At 41.3% G+C, this 19,767-nt stretch overlaps 1 protein-coding gene across 9 annotated transcripts in view; it reads right to left on the bottom strand.

Annotated features, from left to right (window-relative positions):
- STS (steroid sulfatase) overlaps positions 1 to 19,767 on the bottom strand; it is a 275,517-nt gene that overhangs the window by 135,305 nt on the left and 120,445 nt on the right. For all 9 annotated transcript variants that reach the window (XM_053310059.1, XM_053310053.1, XM_053310058.1 and 6 more), the window contains one exon: positions 8,413 to 8,572. In XM_053310059.1, the coding sequence (XP_053166034.1) occupies positions 8,413 to 8,572 (160 nt within the window). The remainder of the gene's footprint in view (positions 1 to 8,412; positions 8,573 to 19,767) is intronic.

Raw genomic sequence — 19,767 nt, forward strand, 5'->3', positions numbered from 1 at the left:
AGTTGCTGTGAAGAATACAGGAGATCTTGGTCTTTGGTGGGATGAGCAGAGAATGGGTGAAGTGACAGGCAGGCAACTATTGAGAGAAGAAACTAATCAAGTTGGAATCAATTATAAGATAAATGCTGTGAGAAATAAGTAGAACTAGCTTAACCCATGCAGAGAATCTGTGTGCTAGTACTCGATTGCTCCCCTCACCCTCTGCCACAACCCCCCGTATCTCAGAGATCTCTTCACCCTCAACTGAGCCATGCTCCTCCTCCTCCTCCTCCTCCTCCTCCATCCAGTTGCTTCCATCCTCCTTCGCTCCTATTGGTAGTTGGTCACTCCTCCAACCCTTTACTCCATCGCCCCTCACTCCTCTTGGTCATGGCTGCAGCGTTGCTGGTGCCTATTGGCCAAGCTGCAGCCCCCTATACCCAGAGAATTCCCCACCCTCACCCAAGCCCTGCTCCTCTTCACAGGAGAGCAGTGGTTGACTGGGCCCTTCCTTGCTGCTGCCACTGCCATGGCCACTCATTCCCCTCAGGCTGCTGACAGGCCCAGGTCCGTCCCTTGTCTGCCTGCCTCCCTCCACCAATGGCCTTGGTAGCCCCAAACATCAGCAGTGGTTGACTGAGCCCTTCCTTCCTGCCAATAGGCGCCACCATGGCCACTCCTTCCCTTCAGGTCGCTGACAGGCTCAGGCCTGTCCCTCACCCTTCCTTCTTTCTCTCTTCCCCTCCCTACCTTTTCTTTCTTTCTCTCTCCTCCCCTGACTCTTCCCCTCTGTCTTTCTCCCCCCTCCACTTTCCTGAGTTAATAGATCTTGTTCATCTTATTTTCTCATCTAATTCACACAACAGCAGCGCCTCCTTCTCCTGAAGGGTCTCTTTACTCCCTTACGACCCCTCTCTTTGCAGACCCCTGCCCACTATCCTTTTATATAGAGAGATTCCTCTCCTCTACAATCAAGAACATCTTTTGACCAGTAACAGTTGCATTCCAACTGCATTCCAACTAACTCTAACCATTACAGGCTCCTCCTCCCTATCTGCATATGGAATCTCCACTGCCCAATCACCATGGTGCTTCTGCTTGTGAAATGTCACGAGAGCTGCCACACATGGGATTAGCCATGGGTACGCCTTAGAAAATTATATATATAGATAGATGTGAGTGAACAAAAATGATCAGGAAGAATGCTTGCAGGAACCTGAGGAAAGTAATTTCAAGCTGAACAATTATCAGAGTGTAAATGGCTAAGGAGCCATCTAATTGCACAGTGGTGAAATGACTTGACAAGCAAGCCAGAGGCTGCCAGTTTGAATCCCCACTGGTATGTTTCCCAGACTATGGGAAACACCTATATCAGGAAGCAGTGATATAGGAAGATGCTGAAAGGCATCATCTCATACTGCACGGGAGATGGCAATGGTAAACTCCTCTGTATTCTACCAAAGACCACCACAGGGCTCTGTGGTTGCCAGGAGTCAACACTGACTCAACGGCACACTTTACCTTACTTTAAATGGTTAAGGAGAATTTCTCTGTGAACCATTTTTCTCTTACAACTCAATTTGCAGCCTGCCATTTTGCTTTTGAAAAAAATGTGATTAAAAAAAGATGCAGACACAGCATGAAACTTCAGCCTAAAAAAGACAAATGGACTAAAAATATCAAAAGTAATCATTCTAGCATGGTCTCTAATGTATACAATTGGTCTTTATGTAAAAGAATGAACTATAGTTAATAAATATAATATTCTTTTTCTCCATTTGAATTCATGCATTTATTAATTTAATGGAACTTCCAATTTCAAGGGAGATGGAGGTAGGAGTTGCAGCTATAAGCAAAGCAGACCTTTTTAATTAATTAAATGAATAAATATTTCATATTTAGGCATGGTGAGAGTGAGAGTCACAACATTTACAGTTGTTTATAAAGAATCATTTCATTCTGGTACATACATTGATTGAAGTTTATTGTAAAATAAAACTGGAAATTTTGAAACCTGATTTTTTTAAAAAAACACTTGGGATGCAATCTTTGCACTCAGATATTCTTGACTGATATTAATGCAAGTCACATCAGTTCTGAATGGATGCCACCCAGCACTACCTGCCATTTACATATTCTAGTACCAAAGAAGCAGTGGACATTCTAAGCTGATGTTTGGCATGGCCTGGATGAGACAAAACAAGGTGAAGTTTAAACTAGAAAAGATAGAGGTGTTCTTGGTTGGGAATCGATGTACAATCCATTCTAGATAGGGTTGCATTTCCTCTAAAGAACCAAGGTTTCGTTTGGGGAGCTCTCCTGGGTGCCCATGTCACACTGGTAGCTAAGAATGCTTTGCTGATACACCTGCTGCAACTCTATCTCGAAAAAGTAGGTCATACTCAATGTGGGGCTGCCTTTGAAAATGATTCAGAAGCTTCAACTGTGCAGAACACCACCTCCAGAATTCCCATGAGTGTTTGGCATGATGCGCACTTATTCTGCACAGGTTGCACTGGTATTAACTTCCAAAGCCCTATACGGCCTTGGGCTGGGGTAGCTTAAATCTCCCCCCTAAAAGAAACAATAAAACCCACCACAATTGCAGCATAAACCTTGGCACCAATGAATCCCTCCAAATGCTTCAAAAAAGCCTTTCCAAAGTGCTACTTTTCCAGTGCTTGAAATCTGTATGTGTTGAGATACTGAACCACTGAAAGCATGACAAAGTAACTATTTGTATTGGATGTCCCATGGCAATGATGGATCTAATCATTCACTTCCTTTATCCTTCCTAACCTGTCTTTTCCAACAAGCACTTGATAAATCATCGGTTGTACTCCAATGTCTCTTGACTGTAGTTCTGTTGAAATGCCAGTCTGATCTATCAGCTGGGGCTCCGTTTTCCTGCTATGCAAAATTAAAAGTGACCATGCTTTTTTACACTCAGAATAGTTTGATATCTAGCAAAACCATGGTGGACAAAGTCAACTACAAGAAAACTGGGCACTTAATTTGATTCTTTTAAAAGGCTTCTCTCCAGACCTTTTTTAATTGCATAAATTAAAACATAGAAACAGAGAATTGCAACAAAGAACAGATGTTTCGGTGTACAGATGTAAGCTTCAGTGTTCTATATTCCACTGTTTAAAATCCACACTTGTATCCAAGTCCTCCCCCCAATCTAATTAAACACCTGGTTAATACATAAGCAGGGAAGGATTGAGGAGGAGAAGGATGATTACTCACAGCTATGCCCGATTATTGCTAACACCGAGAGAGAGAAATCTGGAAGAGGAAGGATATGACACAAAAATGTTATTTGCACCCTTTAATGGCCTATGTACTTTAAGATTTCCCTCATTTCTTCTTTGCCATTAACCCCTGGCCATAGTTTATCCAAACATAATGCTTCCCTTAACATCCTTTTAAGTCTACAATGTTCAGATTCTAAAATGCTTACTTTGAGAGGCATTGTTATTCCATTATGTTTATTTTTTCATATGCATCAACCATGGTTTCCCCCTGTTTATGTATTTAGAATCTGCTAGGTGTTCTTTGAATATGGTAACCAAATGACTTCCTGTTCCCCCTTTGTAATTTTTACCACATTCTCCACAGGAGATTTTATAGATGACACTTTTCTGCTTGCAATTGCCTCCCCATTTTCACAGACTGGGTAGGCTTTAGTTTCACATTTTTTGTCGTATATTCTGGGTCTTACTAACTGTTGCTTCAAGGTTTTAGTGGTTGAACACACTACATTAGCCTTGATCCCATGTTTCCTTAAACATTTCTGGCATTGCCTAATACAATTATTAGAAATAAAGGCAATGCCAGGAATTTATTTATATTATATTTGAAATTTAATAGGCAATGCCAGAAGCCTCTGTTCTTTGTTGCAATGCCTTCTTTCTATGTTTTAATTTACACAATAAAAAAAGGGTCTGGAGAGAAGTATTGTAGTAGATCCATCATGCGTATTGTGTTGCCCTTATATCAAATAATTATTTTTAAATGGTTAAATGATAAACAGCTTTGGAACCTGAGGAGAAATATGATATTCATGAGGGCAAGGAACATTCAGATTTTAGAGTGAGAAGAAGAGGGACTGTAAGTCATCGCATGTTGCATGTCCACTCACCACAGGAGTCAACCAAACTGTGTTGTGAATAAATCAACAGTGAAAACAGTACAGCATAGCATGAGAATACACAGCCCTCTGCTTTATGATGTACAGATGCTCAAGCAGCAGCAAGAGCTCCCTTAATGGCTTTGCATAGCCTACACTATAGGAACAAAGGAACATAGGAAGCTACCATATACCAAGTCAGAACATTTGTCGATCTAGCTCAGATTGTCTACACAGACTGGTAGTGGCCTCTCCAAGGTTGCAGGCAGTAATCTCTCCCAGCCCTATCTTGTAGATGCCAAGGAGGGACCTAGGAACCTAGATGATCTTCCCAGAGTGGCTCCATCCCCTGAGGGGAATATCTTACAGTGCCCACTCATCAAGTCTCCCATTCATATGCAACCAGGGTGGACCCTGCTTAGCTTGCTACCACAAGGCCAGCTATCCTCTCCTATTAGGTCTCCTCTCTTATAATTCCTATTAGGCAAGTAAGTGAAAGGGGCACTTCCAGCCATGTAGCTGAAGAAACAATTGGCTCAGATGGGGAAATACAGAGAGCCTGTTTGCTTAAACATACCAGCAACAATAGCTGAGTTGAGAGGTATGTGAGGAATACTGATTTTTCTGGTGGTGGATAAACCCGTAAACAAAGAGGAATAGGAATGTACTCACTGTTTGTTAATACCAGTGATTCTACATTGCGACTACATATTTTACTTCTTCTTTTCCATGCCACCCTGAAGCACAAAAAAGGGTTTGGCTTATCCCTCTGAAATATATAGGATAGCTTAACTCTACTACTACTACTACTACTTCTATACCTTTCTTGTTGAAACTTTTCAACAGAATTTTCCCAAGCAGAAAAATAAACAAATAAAATGTCTCCCTGTCCCCAAAGGGCTCTCATGTTAAAAAGAAACATAGACTCCAGCAACAGCCACTGGAGGGATGCTGTGCTGGGGTTGGATAGGGCCGGTTGCTCCCCCACTGCTAAATATGAGAAAATAACCACTTTAAAAGATGCCTCTTTGCTCAGCTAGCAGGGGTCTGCTAACTCTTAGCCATTTTTTTTAATGGGACTGAGAAAGCTAACACACCCTTAATGGCATCCATCAAGCATTTCTATAATCCTAGAATATTTTTGTGCTGATATTTTGTAAGTAAATAAGCTAACCATTTTTAATGAATAATTGTTTTCTTGTGCCTTGTGAGGTTCAGATCATATAGGTAGGCCTCCAGCTCTATATGATCTGACAGTTTTAATGTGGGTCTAAACAAGTTGTTTATTGTTGGCACCTGCTTCAAAAATATTTGTCATCATATTTTTAGCATATGCATACAATTTTTTTCTATTAAAAGGAAAAAAAGTAAGCTTGGACTCCCGGGACTCTGCCATGAATGTGTAAGGTCTTGGCCTCTCAGTGCTATACTGGAGAAATTACTGAAACCTAGAGACAAATTTAGTCTACCATATGGCTGATCACTTCTGTAAAAGCGTGCTAAGCTAGAGCAAAGGTGGGGAAAGATATTCTGAATTTAGATCAGAATCACTTTGAAATTTGCATGAACTAAGTGAACACCAGTTATCAGATAGCATTACTTTAGATCTGTGGGGCAAAAGTGCACAGCTGATTATTTATTGGTTGTACATAAGAAAGTGAAGAATGATGTTGGCATTGTGCCTAAGCATTGGTAGCTTGATCAGAAGGAACATGTAAGGCAGGTATAAAGTCGGGTGGTGGTGTGGGATATCTTCCTTAGCCAAGAAGAGTAATTAAAATACAGCTACTAAAGATCAAAACACTTGAGGGCTTATGGGAGAGACCTAGAAGTTAAGCTATTTAGCATGTTGTGTATATGACATAATCTTGCAGTAGCCAAGAACAGCATTAAAGAATATTACTTTTGTGTACTATATAAACATAAAGTTACAGGGAATAACTTCAACATATGAACATTTCTATATTGTCTATTCCATGATTTTAAAAATATTCAGTTTAAAAATAGTTAAGGTATTTGCAATTTTCACACAGGTGACAACAAAGCATGGGAATTATATGTTAAGGAGCATAACTTGTTATTAATAACTAGATGCTGTACCATCTAAGCAGCAGATACATATTATACTTGTTTACAAATTAGGTTCCACACATTTTGCATTCTTCTTTCAGTTCTACACTGGGCTGGGGAGGATTCTTCTGGACTGACCTTCTATAGGTGCTGCTTCTTCAATTCCTTGCTACAACTGATGGATTTCTGCCTGAGGAACTTAAAAATATGTTCCTCTACCTGTTGTAGTATCCAAGAACAATGTTATTGTGTGATGAGTGGTTTCTGTACATTCCATTCTGCTTCATAACTAAGAGGAGCTTCACACAATAGACAGTATACAGCAGTTTCTTCACTTGCAGACTCAGTTTCCATGTGTAGCATGAAATATGAGCTGCTCCTGCATGGCCAGGTGCTGGCAGGATCTGGGGTTGCCTTTGCACAGCTTCAGGTGGTCTGGACTCTGCTCCACTTTCTGGAAAAGGCAAATCTGGACATCACTTTATTTACTTGTTTGTTTTGTTTTTCAGGTGTATTTATTTATTTTTAAATTTTTATACTGCCTTTCATTAAAAACAATCTCAAGACGGTTTAGTCACATCTACCAAAGATGTGACAAAACATCTTGACTGACTGACTGACTGATTAAGTGCCATCAAATCAGTGATAGATTCTCTCCAGGATGATCTGTCTTCAACTTGGCCTTTAAGGTCTCTCAGTGGTGCATTCATTGCTTTCGTAATCAAGTCCATCCACCTTGCTGCTGCTGGTCGTCCTCTTCTTCTCTTTCCTCCAACTTTTCCCAGCATTATGGGCTTCTCAAGGGAGCTGGGTCTTCGCATAATGTGTCCAAAGTATGATGGTTTGAGCCTGGTCATCTGTGCCTTGAGTGAAAATTCTGGATTGATTTGTTCTATGATCCATTTGTTTGTTTTCCTGGCTGCCCATGGTATCCTCAAAAGTCTTCTCCAGTACCAAAGTTCAAAAGTGTCAATGCTTTTTCTATCTTGCTTCTTCAACGTCCAGCTTTCACATCCATAAAGTGTCACATCTTAATGCACGCTATATTTCAACCCTTGAAAACTGTTTGGAAGCTACAACTGCTATAGAATGTCCTAAACTCCTTTGTTTGTTTGATTTATATCCTGTTCTTCCGGAGATGATCAGAGCAGCTTACAGCATTCTTTATAATTAATAATCCTGACCCCAAAGGGCTCACAATCTTTTTTTTTTAAGCCAAACAAAAGTTAAGGGGGCAGGGGAGTTGTCAGAGGGGAGGAACCAGATAACAGTTGATCCTCCTCAGACTGATGGAAGGGCCTCGCTACTTGCCTCATGCTCTCATGCAGTCTGATGACAATGGCTCTAGAAGACTTAGTTCTTCACAGAGGGGAAGGTATTTTAGATACATACATACCAGTAAAACAGCTTGCAGTTTGCAAACATTTTGGATTCTCTCTCTGTGACTCCATGGCTTTCATTGCTCTATGTGGAATAATTCCCCAGGCTTTCCAATGGGAGAGTTTCCCCGCATTTTCCATGATAGTAATACATTCTTCTGGAATTTTGGATTTCTCTGGTAGTGTGGCTGAGATCTGGAACTTACATGCGAAAAGGATGTGTTTCTGTCTTTCATGGTTTGGTCAGGGAGTTCATGGCAGCAGCAAGTGAGTGAGTCAGTGAGGGCTTGGAGTTCCTTGTTAGAGCTTAAGCTTGGGAGCATGTCTCTCCCATTTTGTTCAATTTGCAGGGTTACTAGTTTGCTTCTGTGCTTAAGTTCCTTGAGCTTGATATCAAATAATATTTCAAGGACAGCCTGTTTACCCACATGAATCTTAGTCAATTCATTTGTCGGCTGAGGCTCTTTTGCCTCTTATCTTGCCATTAGAGGTTCATTTGGAAAGGACCTATCACATGCTCTATTTGGGTGCAAAGTTACCCCAGATTTTGCAGGGGCAACCCACCTGCATCTTGAGGCCCATTCGGTTGCCTCATTTATGTTTTTTTTAATGTTCCACCAGGCATTTAAGTTGAATACAGTTGGCCCCCTTAGTTGAGCTTCTGTTTTCAGTGTCCTCTCGCATTGAATGCATTTAAGATAATACAATCAATTAAGAATTTGTGGTTTTGTTGTATTGTGCAGTTTTAATATTTTCTATTATGCAGTTTTAATATTTTTGCATAACACAACACAGAGGGATATTTTGGCAACTAAAAGGTGAGTGAAAACACCTACATCAATCAGTAAGTACCTGTCCATGGGGAGTGGCGCTCCAGCAAGTTTAACAATGGTAGGGAAAATATCCATATTACTGGTTGGCTCATCAATACTTATATTGGGTTCAACAACTCCTGGCCAGCGAACAAGACCAGGCACTCGAATCCCTCCTTCCCAGTTAGTAGACTTTCCACCTGAAAAAGAGATGGCAACCATTAGTAGGGTATTGCTTTTTATTTAAATAGCACAGAAAGGTTTTCCATATGCTTCTCTTCTATGAAGGTAATAGATTTCACTAATAGGGGGTTGTGACAATTCTGCAATTAAATAACTCTACCCAGTTTTCACTGATGTACCACAATACTGGCCAGAATAAATCTGATTTTTTTCAAATTATATTTCTTTGTTTTTATTATTGAACTATAAAACTATGAAATAATGGTTAGGAAAGCAAAATATACGATCCCTTCTTATGAATTTTTCAGATTCATATTTTTACATGGGCAATGTTCCAAATCAAAATTAAATTAAAAACATAGCAAAGAATTCTGAAAATATATGCAGGATGAGGCACAGGCCATTTTGTAGAAGATACAGTATGGAAATAGAAAAGCAGATTTTTTGTTTTGTTTTCAAGTATATTAATTTCTGTTACCACCGTGCAGAATGAAGTGATGTTGAAATATTTATTGATATTATGACCTCTTCTGAAAGTCTTGTTAGTCACTGAATAGTGCCGAACAATACCATTCTATTGCTAACAACACTTCCAGGTAATCAGAGATAAAGGAAAAGATATTAAGGTTGGTTTTACATGCAGACTAACCTGGGCTAGGGACAACCAGCCTGGGATAGGCTGCACCACTGAGATGAGCTGGATTCCAGTGGGGCAAGGCCACCTAGCCCTGCTTTCAAAATCAGCTGTTAGCTGAGATTAAGGGAGTGAGTGCTCCCTTAACAAGAACAAACTGCTCAAGTGTTCGCTGGGGCCATGTTTGGAGTGTCCATCTTTTGGGGAAATCCCCCCAAATATCACGCATGTCACACGGTGCATTATGGAATTCACCAAGGCCAACACGACGAATTCTAGCCTCAGATCAATCCACTCTCCTCCGTGCTGCATGGAGCAGGGCTAAACATGTGGGAGCGCACCCCGCACTCCCACCAAGTAACCAACAATTGTCTGGGGGGAGGCAAGGTTTGGTAAGCTTTCCCCCCGCCCACTTGGTAGGTCATGTGAATGGCCCTGTTGAATAATACAAACTATGATAATACTCAAGTACCAATGTTATATTTCACAAGTTCATCCTAATAATTGTAGATATTCGAAGCACAAACAAAGATTGGTGGGAATTTCATGCTCTCTGCAGAAGAAGGTCTTCTCTTCACATAAGCAACAACTACCATTCTGGCAGCAGCTTGAATGAACATGTTGAATTCCCATTAAATTAATGCATAAGAAAATCAGGTGACTGGGTGACAACATCATCTTTATTGCAAACCATGTTTGACTATGTATGTTGAAAAGTAGAAGCCTATATAGCAGCATCAGGAAATTATAAGGGATCTAAATCATGAAAGCCTTGCCCAAATGAGGAATCTTTAAAGAAGGAAAAGAGCACCAGCTCTAGTTCCTTTTGAATTTCTCTAAACTAGGTAATGACATTCTAATGTCACCTAATGTTTGTGCTCTAAATTCACTGTGCCCACAGAGTGGGCCTGGAAATATCAACTCAGTGTGTTGTGGAGGTAACAATGCCAAATCCAGTATTGGGATTATTGGGAAATGGGTTGAAAATAAAATAAATATTATAAATTCATTCAGAGGCGTTCTAACCCCCAGACCCTGGGGTCCCAGCCGTGGCCTCCAAGGCCCAGGGGGGCCTCCAAGTAGCCAGGGGGCCTCCAGCAGCCACCCTGCCCCCACCCCACCAAACCTCCTTTTTTATTTAAATTACAGCTGCTGCATGGCCAAGGGGTGGCTGCTGGGGGGCTGAGTGGAGCAGTCCTTCTTCATGATCCCCTATCTCCCCTATCCCAGTGGCAGCAGCCAGAGCGATGCTGGGCCCGTCTGCTCAGACCAGGGTCTGCTACCAACTGTGAGGTACAATCAACTCTGTGACTTGCAACAATCTCTCAACTGCACAGGTGCGCCTCACAGTTGGTCGAAGACGATGGCCCAAGTGGATGGGCCCAGAGTTGCTCCGGCCAGCGGTGGCAGAGGGGGGAGAGTGGAGAAGGTTCAGTGAGGCCCCCAAAATTAGGTTTGGGGGGCCTGCTCACAGCGGGGGGCCTTGTGGCTGGGAGGTCCATGTGCCCAAATCAGCTAGGAGCACCCCTGAATGCATTATATATCTATGTTGCAGCAACTGTTGAAGTAATGTGTGTATAGTTCTGGTCACTCCATTTGAAAAAAAAAGGATATAAAAAATGAGAAACAGAGAGAGGGACAATTTAAAATAATTTGTGGGGAATTATTTTTAAGAACATTGGCTGACATATGCAGTCTAATGGAGCTGAAAGGTTCTGTGTTGGGACTGCAGTGGTGGTGGCAGACAGCCCCGATGCTTTTAAAAACCAGCAGCTGCACAAACAACATTATCACATTTATAAGTTCCCTTGGCAACAACATGAGATGCAGCAGCATGTTGGCTGTAGCAGGAAGGGGAAATTCAAAGAAAATAGGCAGAGACGGGAAGGAGCTTTTCACTGGTGGAGCACTAGTCTGGATTCCACCATATTTATTAGCACTGAGCTGAATTTGTGAGAGTTTAAGGGAACTCTAGGATTGTTCAGTTTCCTTGCTCCTATAGCTCAAGAGTTTCCATGCTTTGCCCTGTGAGTTTGCGCATGGTTGACCTCCCTGGAAATGGCTTTGGAGGCCTTTGCACACTTCCTTCTAGAGTTCACAACTTGAATAAAAACAGACAAATGCTAATATCTAGACTAACAAAGTATGTAATAAAGTACATATGTTACAAAGTATATAAGAAAGTATGTACCTAATATCTAGACTGAGTAGATACAGAGGTGCACCTTGGCAATTTTGGAGCCTGGCATTTGGAGGCCCCACCCACCCAAACAGTATTTCAAACACATTTTTAACACGACCAAACCATCCAGGCCCAACTAAAAAGCATTTGGGGTCCCCCAAGGGGTGTGGAGGCCCTGGACTTCAGCCCGTAAGAGTACCTCTGACTAGGTATGTAGTCTGGGAGTAATTCTTGACCCAGGCCTGTCTCTGCTTTCTCAAGTTGAGGCAGTGTCCAGGGGTGCTTTTTATAAACCTAAGCTGATATGCCAACTATGACCATTTTTTAGAGGAGAACAACCTAAAAACAGTGGTATGTTTGCTAACTTCCAGACTTGACCACTGCAATGTACTCTATATGGGGCTGCCTTTGTATGCAGTCCAGAAACTGCAATTGGTACAAAATGTGGCAGCAGTCAGACTGGTCTCCAGGATATTACCAAGAGACCACATTAATCCTATTTTAAAAGCATTACACTGACTGCTCATATGTTTCTGGGCAAAATATAAAGTGCTGGTGACAGAGGCGTAACTATAGGGGGGGCAGGGGGGGCACGTGCCCCGGGCGCCATCTTTTCTGGTCACGTGGGGGTCGCCGCCATGACCAATTTTTTTTTTAAAAAAATTAAATTTTTTTTATTAATACAAATGTTTCCTGCTCAGTGCAGCAGCGCTGCAGCAGTCAAGGGAGCGCGTCAGTGCCCCCTTCCCCACGAGCGGTCCCTTCCGCGCCGCCTGCGCCCCCCCCGCCATTGCTTTGCTGGCGCCTGGTGGCCAGTCAGTGGCCTGGCTTGGTGGTGGCGGCGGGCGCTTGTGAGGAAAAACCTAAGTATAATGTAGTATGTTGGGGGGGCGATGGGGGGCACGGTGGGGGGGCGCCATTTCAGTGCTTGCCCCAGGCGCCGTTTTCCCTAGTTACGCCTCTGGCTGGTGATTACCTATAAAGTCCTAAATGGTATTGAGTCCAGGGTATTTAAGAGAGCGCCTTCTGCTTCAGGATCCCCACTGCTTATTAAGATCCTTGGGAGAGGTCTGCCTGTGACTTCCCCCAGCTCATCTGGTGGTGACTCAGGATCGGGCCTTTTCTATAGCTGCCCTGAGGCTCTGGAATAAACTCCTTGTTGTTGCAAGAGTTTCCCCATCTCTGGCAGGTTTTAAGAGAGCACTCATGACACGTTGTATTCAATCAAGCCTTCGATCAACTGTAAGTTGGTTTTATGGTTGCTGTTATTCTTGTTTAATTGGTTGTTTTTTAAAACTGTTTTAAGGTTTTTAATTTTTAATTATTTTAATATTTGGTTTTAATTCTGGTTTTATTGCTTATTTGTAAACCGCTTTGGGACATTTGTATGAAGTGGTATACAAATGTAATACACACATCATAGGCGTGGTGTAAAAAGCGCTGGTGTTACTGATGGTTTCGGATAATGCAGTTCTGGCAATTGTGCAGAGGGGCAAATCTCTATCGTGTCCTCTTTCCCAGAAAGGCCATCACACATAAATACACTAAGTCCCTGAAAGCCATGCAGCAGCACAAGTGTCACTGCTGCTTTAGTTGGTAACTCAGCATCACCACCACCTGCTTCTCATGTTAGTCTGGATGTCAGCCAAGATTTTAATGAGCCATTTGCAAACACACAAACATACACCATTCACTTTTCAACAGATGAAATATAAAAGACTGTTTGGCTCAGCTGTAATATTTGCTGACCCTGAGCCCTCAGACTGTGTTTAATAAAAACTGAAGTAACAGGAATAATAATAATCACTTTGGATTACTGGAACCAGGAATTCCTAGATAATTACCAACACTCCTAATGGAAAGCAATGTTGGGTATCAGATCTCACAGGAGAAAGCGTTAAACAGCTAAGAAGCTTTGTAATAATTGTGCCACCAATAAAAACAATTGTGTTTGAACTAAGCAGGCACATTTTTCTGTGTATCTCTAGTATGAATGTATGTATTTGAAATGAGATGGGAAACCAAACTTTAACAAACTGAAAAGGGAAGCATCAAAACCCTACAAAACAGAAATTCAGAATGAAAAACTATGTAAGAAATCTGAATTTAGGTGATAATGAAAATAGATATTTTTGTGTGCGTGTAGCTTCCAAGACTAATTTTGCCACTGTATATAGTTCTTTGAAGTTGAGTTTTCAGTCCATATGTGATGCCATTTTTAATGCAATTCAGCTACAGCTCACCACTTTAATTTTATTTATTCGATTTATATACTACCCTTCCTAAAGTGGCTCAAAAATTCCCACAGCTCTTCCCTTTTAAAAATTGGATCTGAGCTGGCTGTACATAAAGAAACGACTGAGCTCAAATTGTGAAGACGTGTTGAGAGCTTTTGAGTTACACTAGTACTAATTACAGCTGATTAGGTTTCTTACATCTCCTGATGAGAGGATTAATTGGTTGGATTCATATTCACATGTTCATAGAAGGTATATTATTGAGGATCCTTATCACAAACACTATAGCACCTGAAAAGTACTCTCTAATGTCATTTAAATAAACTGATGCATGTTCCAAATTACAATCTGTATATGCACAGAAAGACTATGTTTCTTATTTGTTTGTTTTCTATAGCCAGCATGGGAAATGTTTTTATATTTCACATCTGAGGCCAAAACAATTTTCAGAAAGAAAGGGATTTGTTCAGAAACATTGATAAAGATGGACATAACTAGTTATACATTGAACTACAGAGACATATACCCTGCTTAAAATCTATCTAAAAATTAAAAATGATGTTCTACTTTGAGACTGAATGCATAATACAAAAACAAAGCAAAAAACTGAATATGGTTTTGAATATTTAAATAGTTGGTATACAGGCGACTCAATACGCATGATAAGATGACTCACAATTTATCTTTAAGGACCTTGGTTTATTGCATAAAAAAGAAAAGCAGTTTTTATCTGCTTTTCTTTTTATGCAATAAACGAAGCTCCTTAAGGAGAAATATTTAAATAGAAAACCATGGTGAGCAACTATTGTTGGGGTTGTTGGACTTTCTTCAAAGGAACTAAAAATGAAAATAATGTGAATGGGTTGGTTTGACATTAAATACATTCCATTTTTTCTTCCATAGATATATCATATCATATCATATCATATCATATCATATATCATATAATATAATGTAATATAATCCAGGATGGGGCAATGTGGATGAAAAGGCAAGGCCATGCAGGTAGGTGCAAGCTCAGTTCTCAATGACACAGGTAATTCGGCACAGGAACAGGTTTAAACCCACCCCAACACTGTGCAATGCTTTACTTTTTCTCATATAAGTGAATGGGTGTCATTCATTCATATGGGTAAAAAGAAACACCTGGATCCAAGAGTGAGGTCAAAACCAGGCCTATACTTCTGTCACTAGCTGGCCCGGTCCTCCCTGAAAGTGAACCCATAGGTAGGGATGGGCCCGGACCAGTCTGGAGGCCATTAAAAAGGCCTCCAGACCGGTCCGGACCTGGGTGGTCCGGTTCAGGGGGGGTACCTTTAAGGGTGGTGGGAGGGTTTACTTACCCCTCCCGCTGCTTCCCCGCTTGCTGCTGTAATCCTAAGAATAATTGGGGCGGCAGGACACCTCCCAGCCGGCCCTTCCCCAACGTTGCTGGCAAAAACTCCCAGCAGTCCTTTGCGTGCGCGCACGTCACAGAGACGAGCGTGCGCGCGCAAAGGACTGCTGGGAGTTTTGCCAGCAACGTTGGGGAAGGGGCGGCAGGGAGGTGTCCTGACGCCCCAAGTTACTCTTAGGATTATGGCGGCAAGCGGGAAAGCGGTGGGAGGGGTAAATAAATCCTCCCGCCGCTCTTAAAGGTACCCCCCACCCCAGTGCCGGACCGCAGCTGGCAGTTCCATGCACACCCCTACCCATAGGAGGGTGCAAGTCTGCATGTCTGTGCGTGTGTGCATGTGCACATTGTGTGGGCTCACAAAATGCTCAGAAACGTGTTGTCCCCCTTTGAATCCTTTTAATATTCAAGACTTTTTTCTATACACACTCTACTTGCTATCATGGTGGCATTATAGCAAGTGCAACTAGAATTTTGCTAGTTACAGATATTGCTCTTTTTGCACAAATCCTTTGTCTGTCTTCCCATACTCACTACCACGATATCCAAAATTCTGTAATATTACAGAATACTACAGAGTAAGCTCTTAGGGCTTACTCTTATGTTAGTAGAAAAGCTAAATAGGTGTAGAAAGGAGCCATGCAATCCACCTTTTTCTTCTGTAAAGAATGATCCCAGACTATTCTGTAAAGGTCTGGGATCCTATACAGCCAGGGGCATATGGCAACCGGTTCACTATAGTAACACACGTTGACACTTAAAGACAGAATTATCTTTGCTATCTAACAGCAATTAGTAATTTTATTTAAAATTCTGGATCATATTCTCAATATTTTTTTTCACATAGCCTAATAATACAGACTTCAGATCATGGAGTTGCACAGCCAATAATTTGATTAATATTGTTCTAAAATTAAATTCAAAAAATGTTCTATGAACCAGACACAACTGTAATTTTGACACAACTGCCTAGTATTTCTCTCGAGCTGGGAAGCTCATTAAATTAATTAGATAACTAATTTGAGAAGTTGATGTAGCTCTGCTTTGTCTGATATGAAAATCAGGCTTTATATTAATTTATGGAAAAAAGTATGAGGTAGCACTTTAAAATATAGGAAATGAAAGTGGAAATTATACAAGCAGATGAATATTTATTCACAGATTATTCTGATTTTTTGTGCAGTACTGAAGACAAAAGAGCTGTCTGCATAAAATTCATTTTACAAGACACTGGCACATCCATGAACTTCTTTGCAAAAACAAAAAACAAAAAACCCACGACCAAAACTTTTTGTAATTCATTCATAGTACTTAATAACTTCACAGGTTCTTTGGTTATTTAAGACTCTGGAGTTTTATGTTCAACTGTGTATATCACAGCCCTGTGTATATCACAGCTTTTCTACAGAAAACCAGCATTGGGAGGATGTTATTAAATCCAGAAAAGCACACATGTGGAAAGTGCTTAGACCTTTTCCTGTCCTTTTCCCTGTTCAAAACCATCTCCTAAGTAGTTTTTCCTCTTATGGAGTTTCATACATGTTCAGCAGACATGCATTTGCTTGGGCATGCAATTTGGAGAAGGAAACAATAAACAATGAAAGGGTGAAATGTTCTTTCCTTGTCTCTACTTTTCCACAGGCAATTTCATAGTCCCAAATCTGCTTTTACTAGAAATAAAAAAATAAAAAAGAAGCATTGGGCCTCTAATGTACACATTTGCAATTTATACATAAAGACTAACATGCATTGAGGCTCAGCCTCAGGAAACCTTGATGCTGCAGCATATACTCCAGAATACAGAAAGACAACAATCCATGAATGTTGATGAGAGGGAAGTCAAAAAAGAGGACCAGTCTATTGACTCTGGGAAACAACCACAGGTATTCAGAGCAACCCTTCTACTCTAAGAGCCCTAACACCTGAAATACTATTTTTATTCTATTTTATTTTATTTATATGCCACCTGATTCCAAAGGCTCTAGGCGGTTTACAATCTAGCAGCTGCATTTTGAACCAACCTAAGTTTCTGAACTACATACAAAGGCACACTATAGTGCGATCTGTACAGTCTTTGTGATAAAGCTAGCTATACTAGATGAATGCTTTTGCACAAGGGCATCAACTGAAGTCATAATATATTCAACCTTCTGGCTAATTGCCTAACCTCTTCCGATGATTTGGCAGAGATGCAGCAGGGAATAAATGAAATCAGTAAACATTTGCTTAATCTCAAACATGCTTTGTCCTCAGTTCAAATAATTGTGAGTCCTCTTGCAAAGCTGATCAATACCAAGCTGAGTGAAAGTTGTTTGATAACTCCAGAATTTCAACTCCTGGCGAAATGGAGGTTGCAGGGAAACATGATCAATTTGCTTTAACCAATGTCTCCCTAGACAAGGACTTAATAAAGCTTTGATTTATACAGATGGACCCCCTTACTGGATGTGTTGTTATCCTAGAGGATGTGACTGCTAACGAACAGTTAAATGTGTGTGTGTGTGGGGGGGAGATTTTCTGAAACCAGCTGAGCTTGTGGAGAGGACTTCTATGCATGAAGCAGAGTTCCTGACAGAGTTACAAATAGTGCCTGTGGGACAAATGAATCAGGAGACAAAATATGTGGATGGGCTTGATGCAGAAGTTCATTTGGAGCATCCTAAGATGCAGAATAAGAAGCCCATACAAGACATTTGACTTCTGACTCAACAGATATTTCAAAGATATTCCTTGCAAATCAGACAGAAATAGTTCCGGAGAGCACTCAGAGGACCTCCACTGCAGATCCTATGGGACCAGAGGAAAATCAGCAATTCTCCTCTTTTCATTGGAAAAGCTGGTGGATCTTATGGGGCCCCATCCAACTCTGCCAGAATGTTTGAAGAAGGATCAATCCAGTCCCAAGACATCTCTTTCATCAGGATCGCAAATAACAGAGCAATCTCCCCTGGATGTGTGCCCAACTGTGTCTGATAAGGCCATGAGCTCTACTAATTTGATTCAGCAATTAAATCCACTTGAAGAACAGGCTTTTGTTCCAGCCACTGCTGAATCACCTAAGTGACAATCATCTGATCAGTGCAGACTCTCCTTCTGCATGTGGAATGTAGCCTGTTGGGCATGCAAATCTAGAGATATCTCTTTTATAGAATACCTGTCTAAATTTGCTATTCTTTTCTTGCACGAGACTTGGGCCATGGATAAGATTGAGGTGGATGGTTTTTTATGTACAACATGTCAATGCCCTGCCCATTGAAAAGGGGGTAGACCCAAGGGAGGACTGACCCTATTAACTGAAACAGGACTTCATGTGAAGATTACCCCCATGCCCTTTTATGGCCAGTGGGTGAAAACAATTTTACTGCAATTTAATCTCATTCAGTTGGTTCTGATTAATATATAATTAACCCCTCTTCATAAGCATTCCCTGGTAGGGTAGCAATGTCAAAATCTAGGTAAATATCTCAAGGAATGCATTGAGGCTACCCCACTAGCTTTTATTCTAGTGGGAGGTGATTTCAATGCAAGGATGGGGCAGTATAACATAGCTTTATATACCTATTACCATGCTCTCCCACCAGAAGATATGGGAAACTCCCTTCTCTCTCCACCCCTTGGTTGGCCAAGGATGGTAAATACAATTTTGCAAGCCTGTGTTTGGCCCAGTTGGCCAATCGGTTTGATTTGTGTATTCTAAATGGAGCAGTGAGTGGGGTAACCCAGCAGAATTTACCTACTGGTCTGGGAACAGGATGTCTACCATGGATTACTGGCTTACATCCCATAACCTGGTCAGTTGTGTTGTTCAAATGGAGGTAGACTCTCGCCCTGAAAGCGATAATCTCCCTTTGATTCTAAGGACTAATCTGCCATTTGGGACATCTCATTCTAAGGATAAATTTAGTTTTGCATTGCAAGTGGTGGCTGGGGAAGTACAGATTAAGTGGGATGAGAGATGGGCTCAAGTTATGAACATTTTGTTAAGATGATATGATTGGACTTCGTGATGAGTTAATAATAGGGAGAGATTGGGCATGTATATGATCATTATGGGACACTTATTCATATGATACAAGATCATCTTGTGTGGGAAAGAACTAATTATAACTGCCAGCTAACGAGTAGGTCTAGAAGTTGGTATGACCAAGAGTGTGTAGCCGCCAAGAAGGAGCTAGTGGCAAACTATAAATTGTACTGACAAGACCCTCAACGTGTAACTCCTTCAACACTACTAGTCCTGAAAAAAAATATATAAATCCTTGATCAAAGCTAAGAAAAGAGAGGCTCAAAGGGTGTCCTGGCAGTGGCTGATTGCTTTAGTCAGAGAGGGGGATTCCCCTATCTTCTGGAGTATTACAGCTGGCTGCACGGACCATTATTCCTCCCATTTGACTAGTCAGGTCCCTATGGAGACATGGGAATTACACTTTAGAGTTCTCTGTGCAGTCCAGGAGGAGGAACTAGTCCCATTAGATTTAAAAAATGACCCACTTCCTGAATGGCCACCTGTTTCAGTTGCTGAAGTTAAGAAGCTCATTGATTCTTTAAAAGTTGGCAAGGCCTAGGGCTGTGATTGTATCTTCTCTTCTCAGTTTAATGCAGATTGGTGGTCCCCTGTCCTGGCAGCCCTCTTTACATGCATAGATCGAACTGGGCTCATACCTGAAGACTAGGGCATAGCCATAATAGTGCCCATATTTTAAAACGAGGATAGACATGATCCTGCCAACTGTTGCCCAATTAGCCTGCTGAGTGTTGTGAGTAAG

The sequence above is a fragment of the Hemicordylus capensis genome, chromosome 3 (genome assembly GCF_027244095.1).
Source record: "Hemicordylus capensis ecotype Gifberg chromosome 3, rHemCap1.1.pri, whole genome shotgun sequence".
Classification (NCBI taxonomy): Eukaryota; Metazoa; Chordata; class Lepidosauria; order Squamata; family Cordylidae; genus Hemicordylus; species Hemicordylus capensis.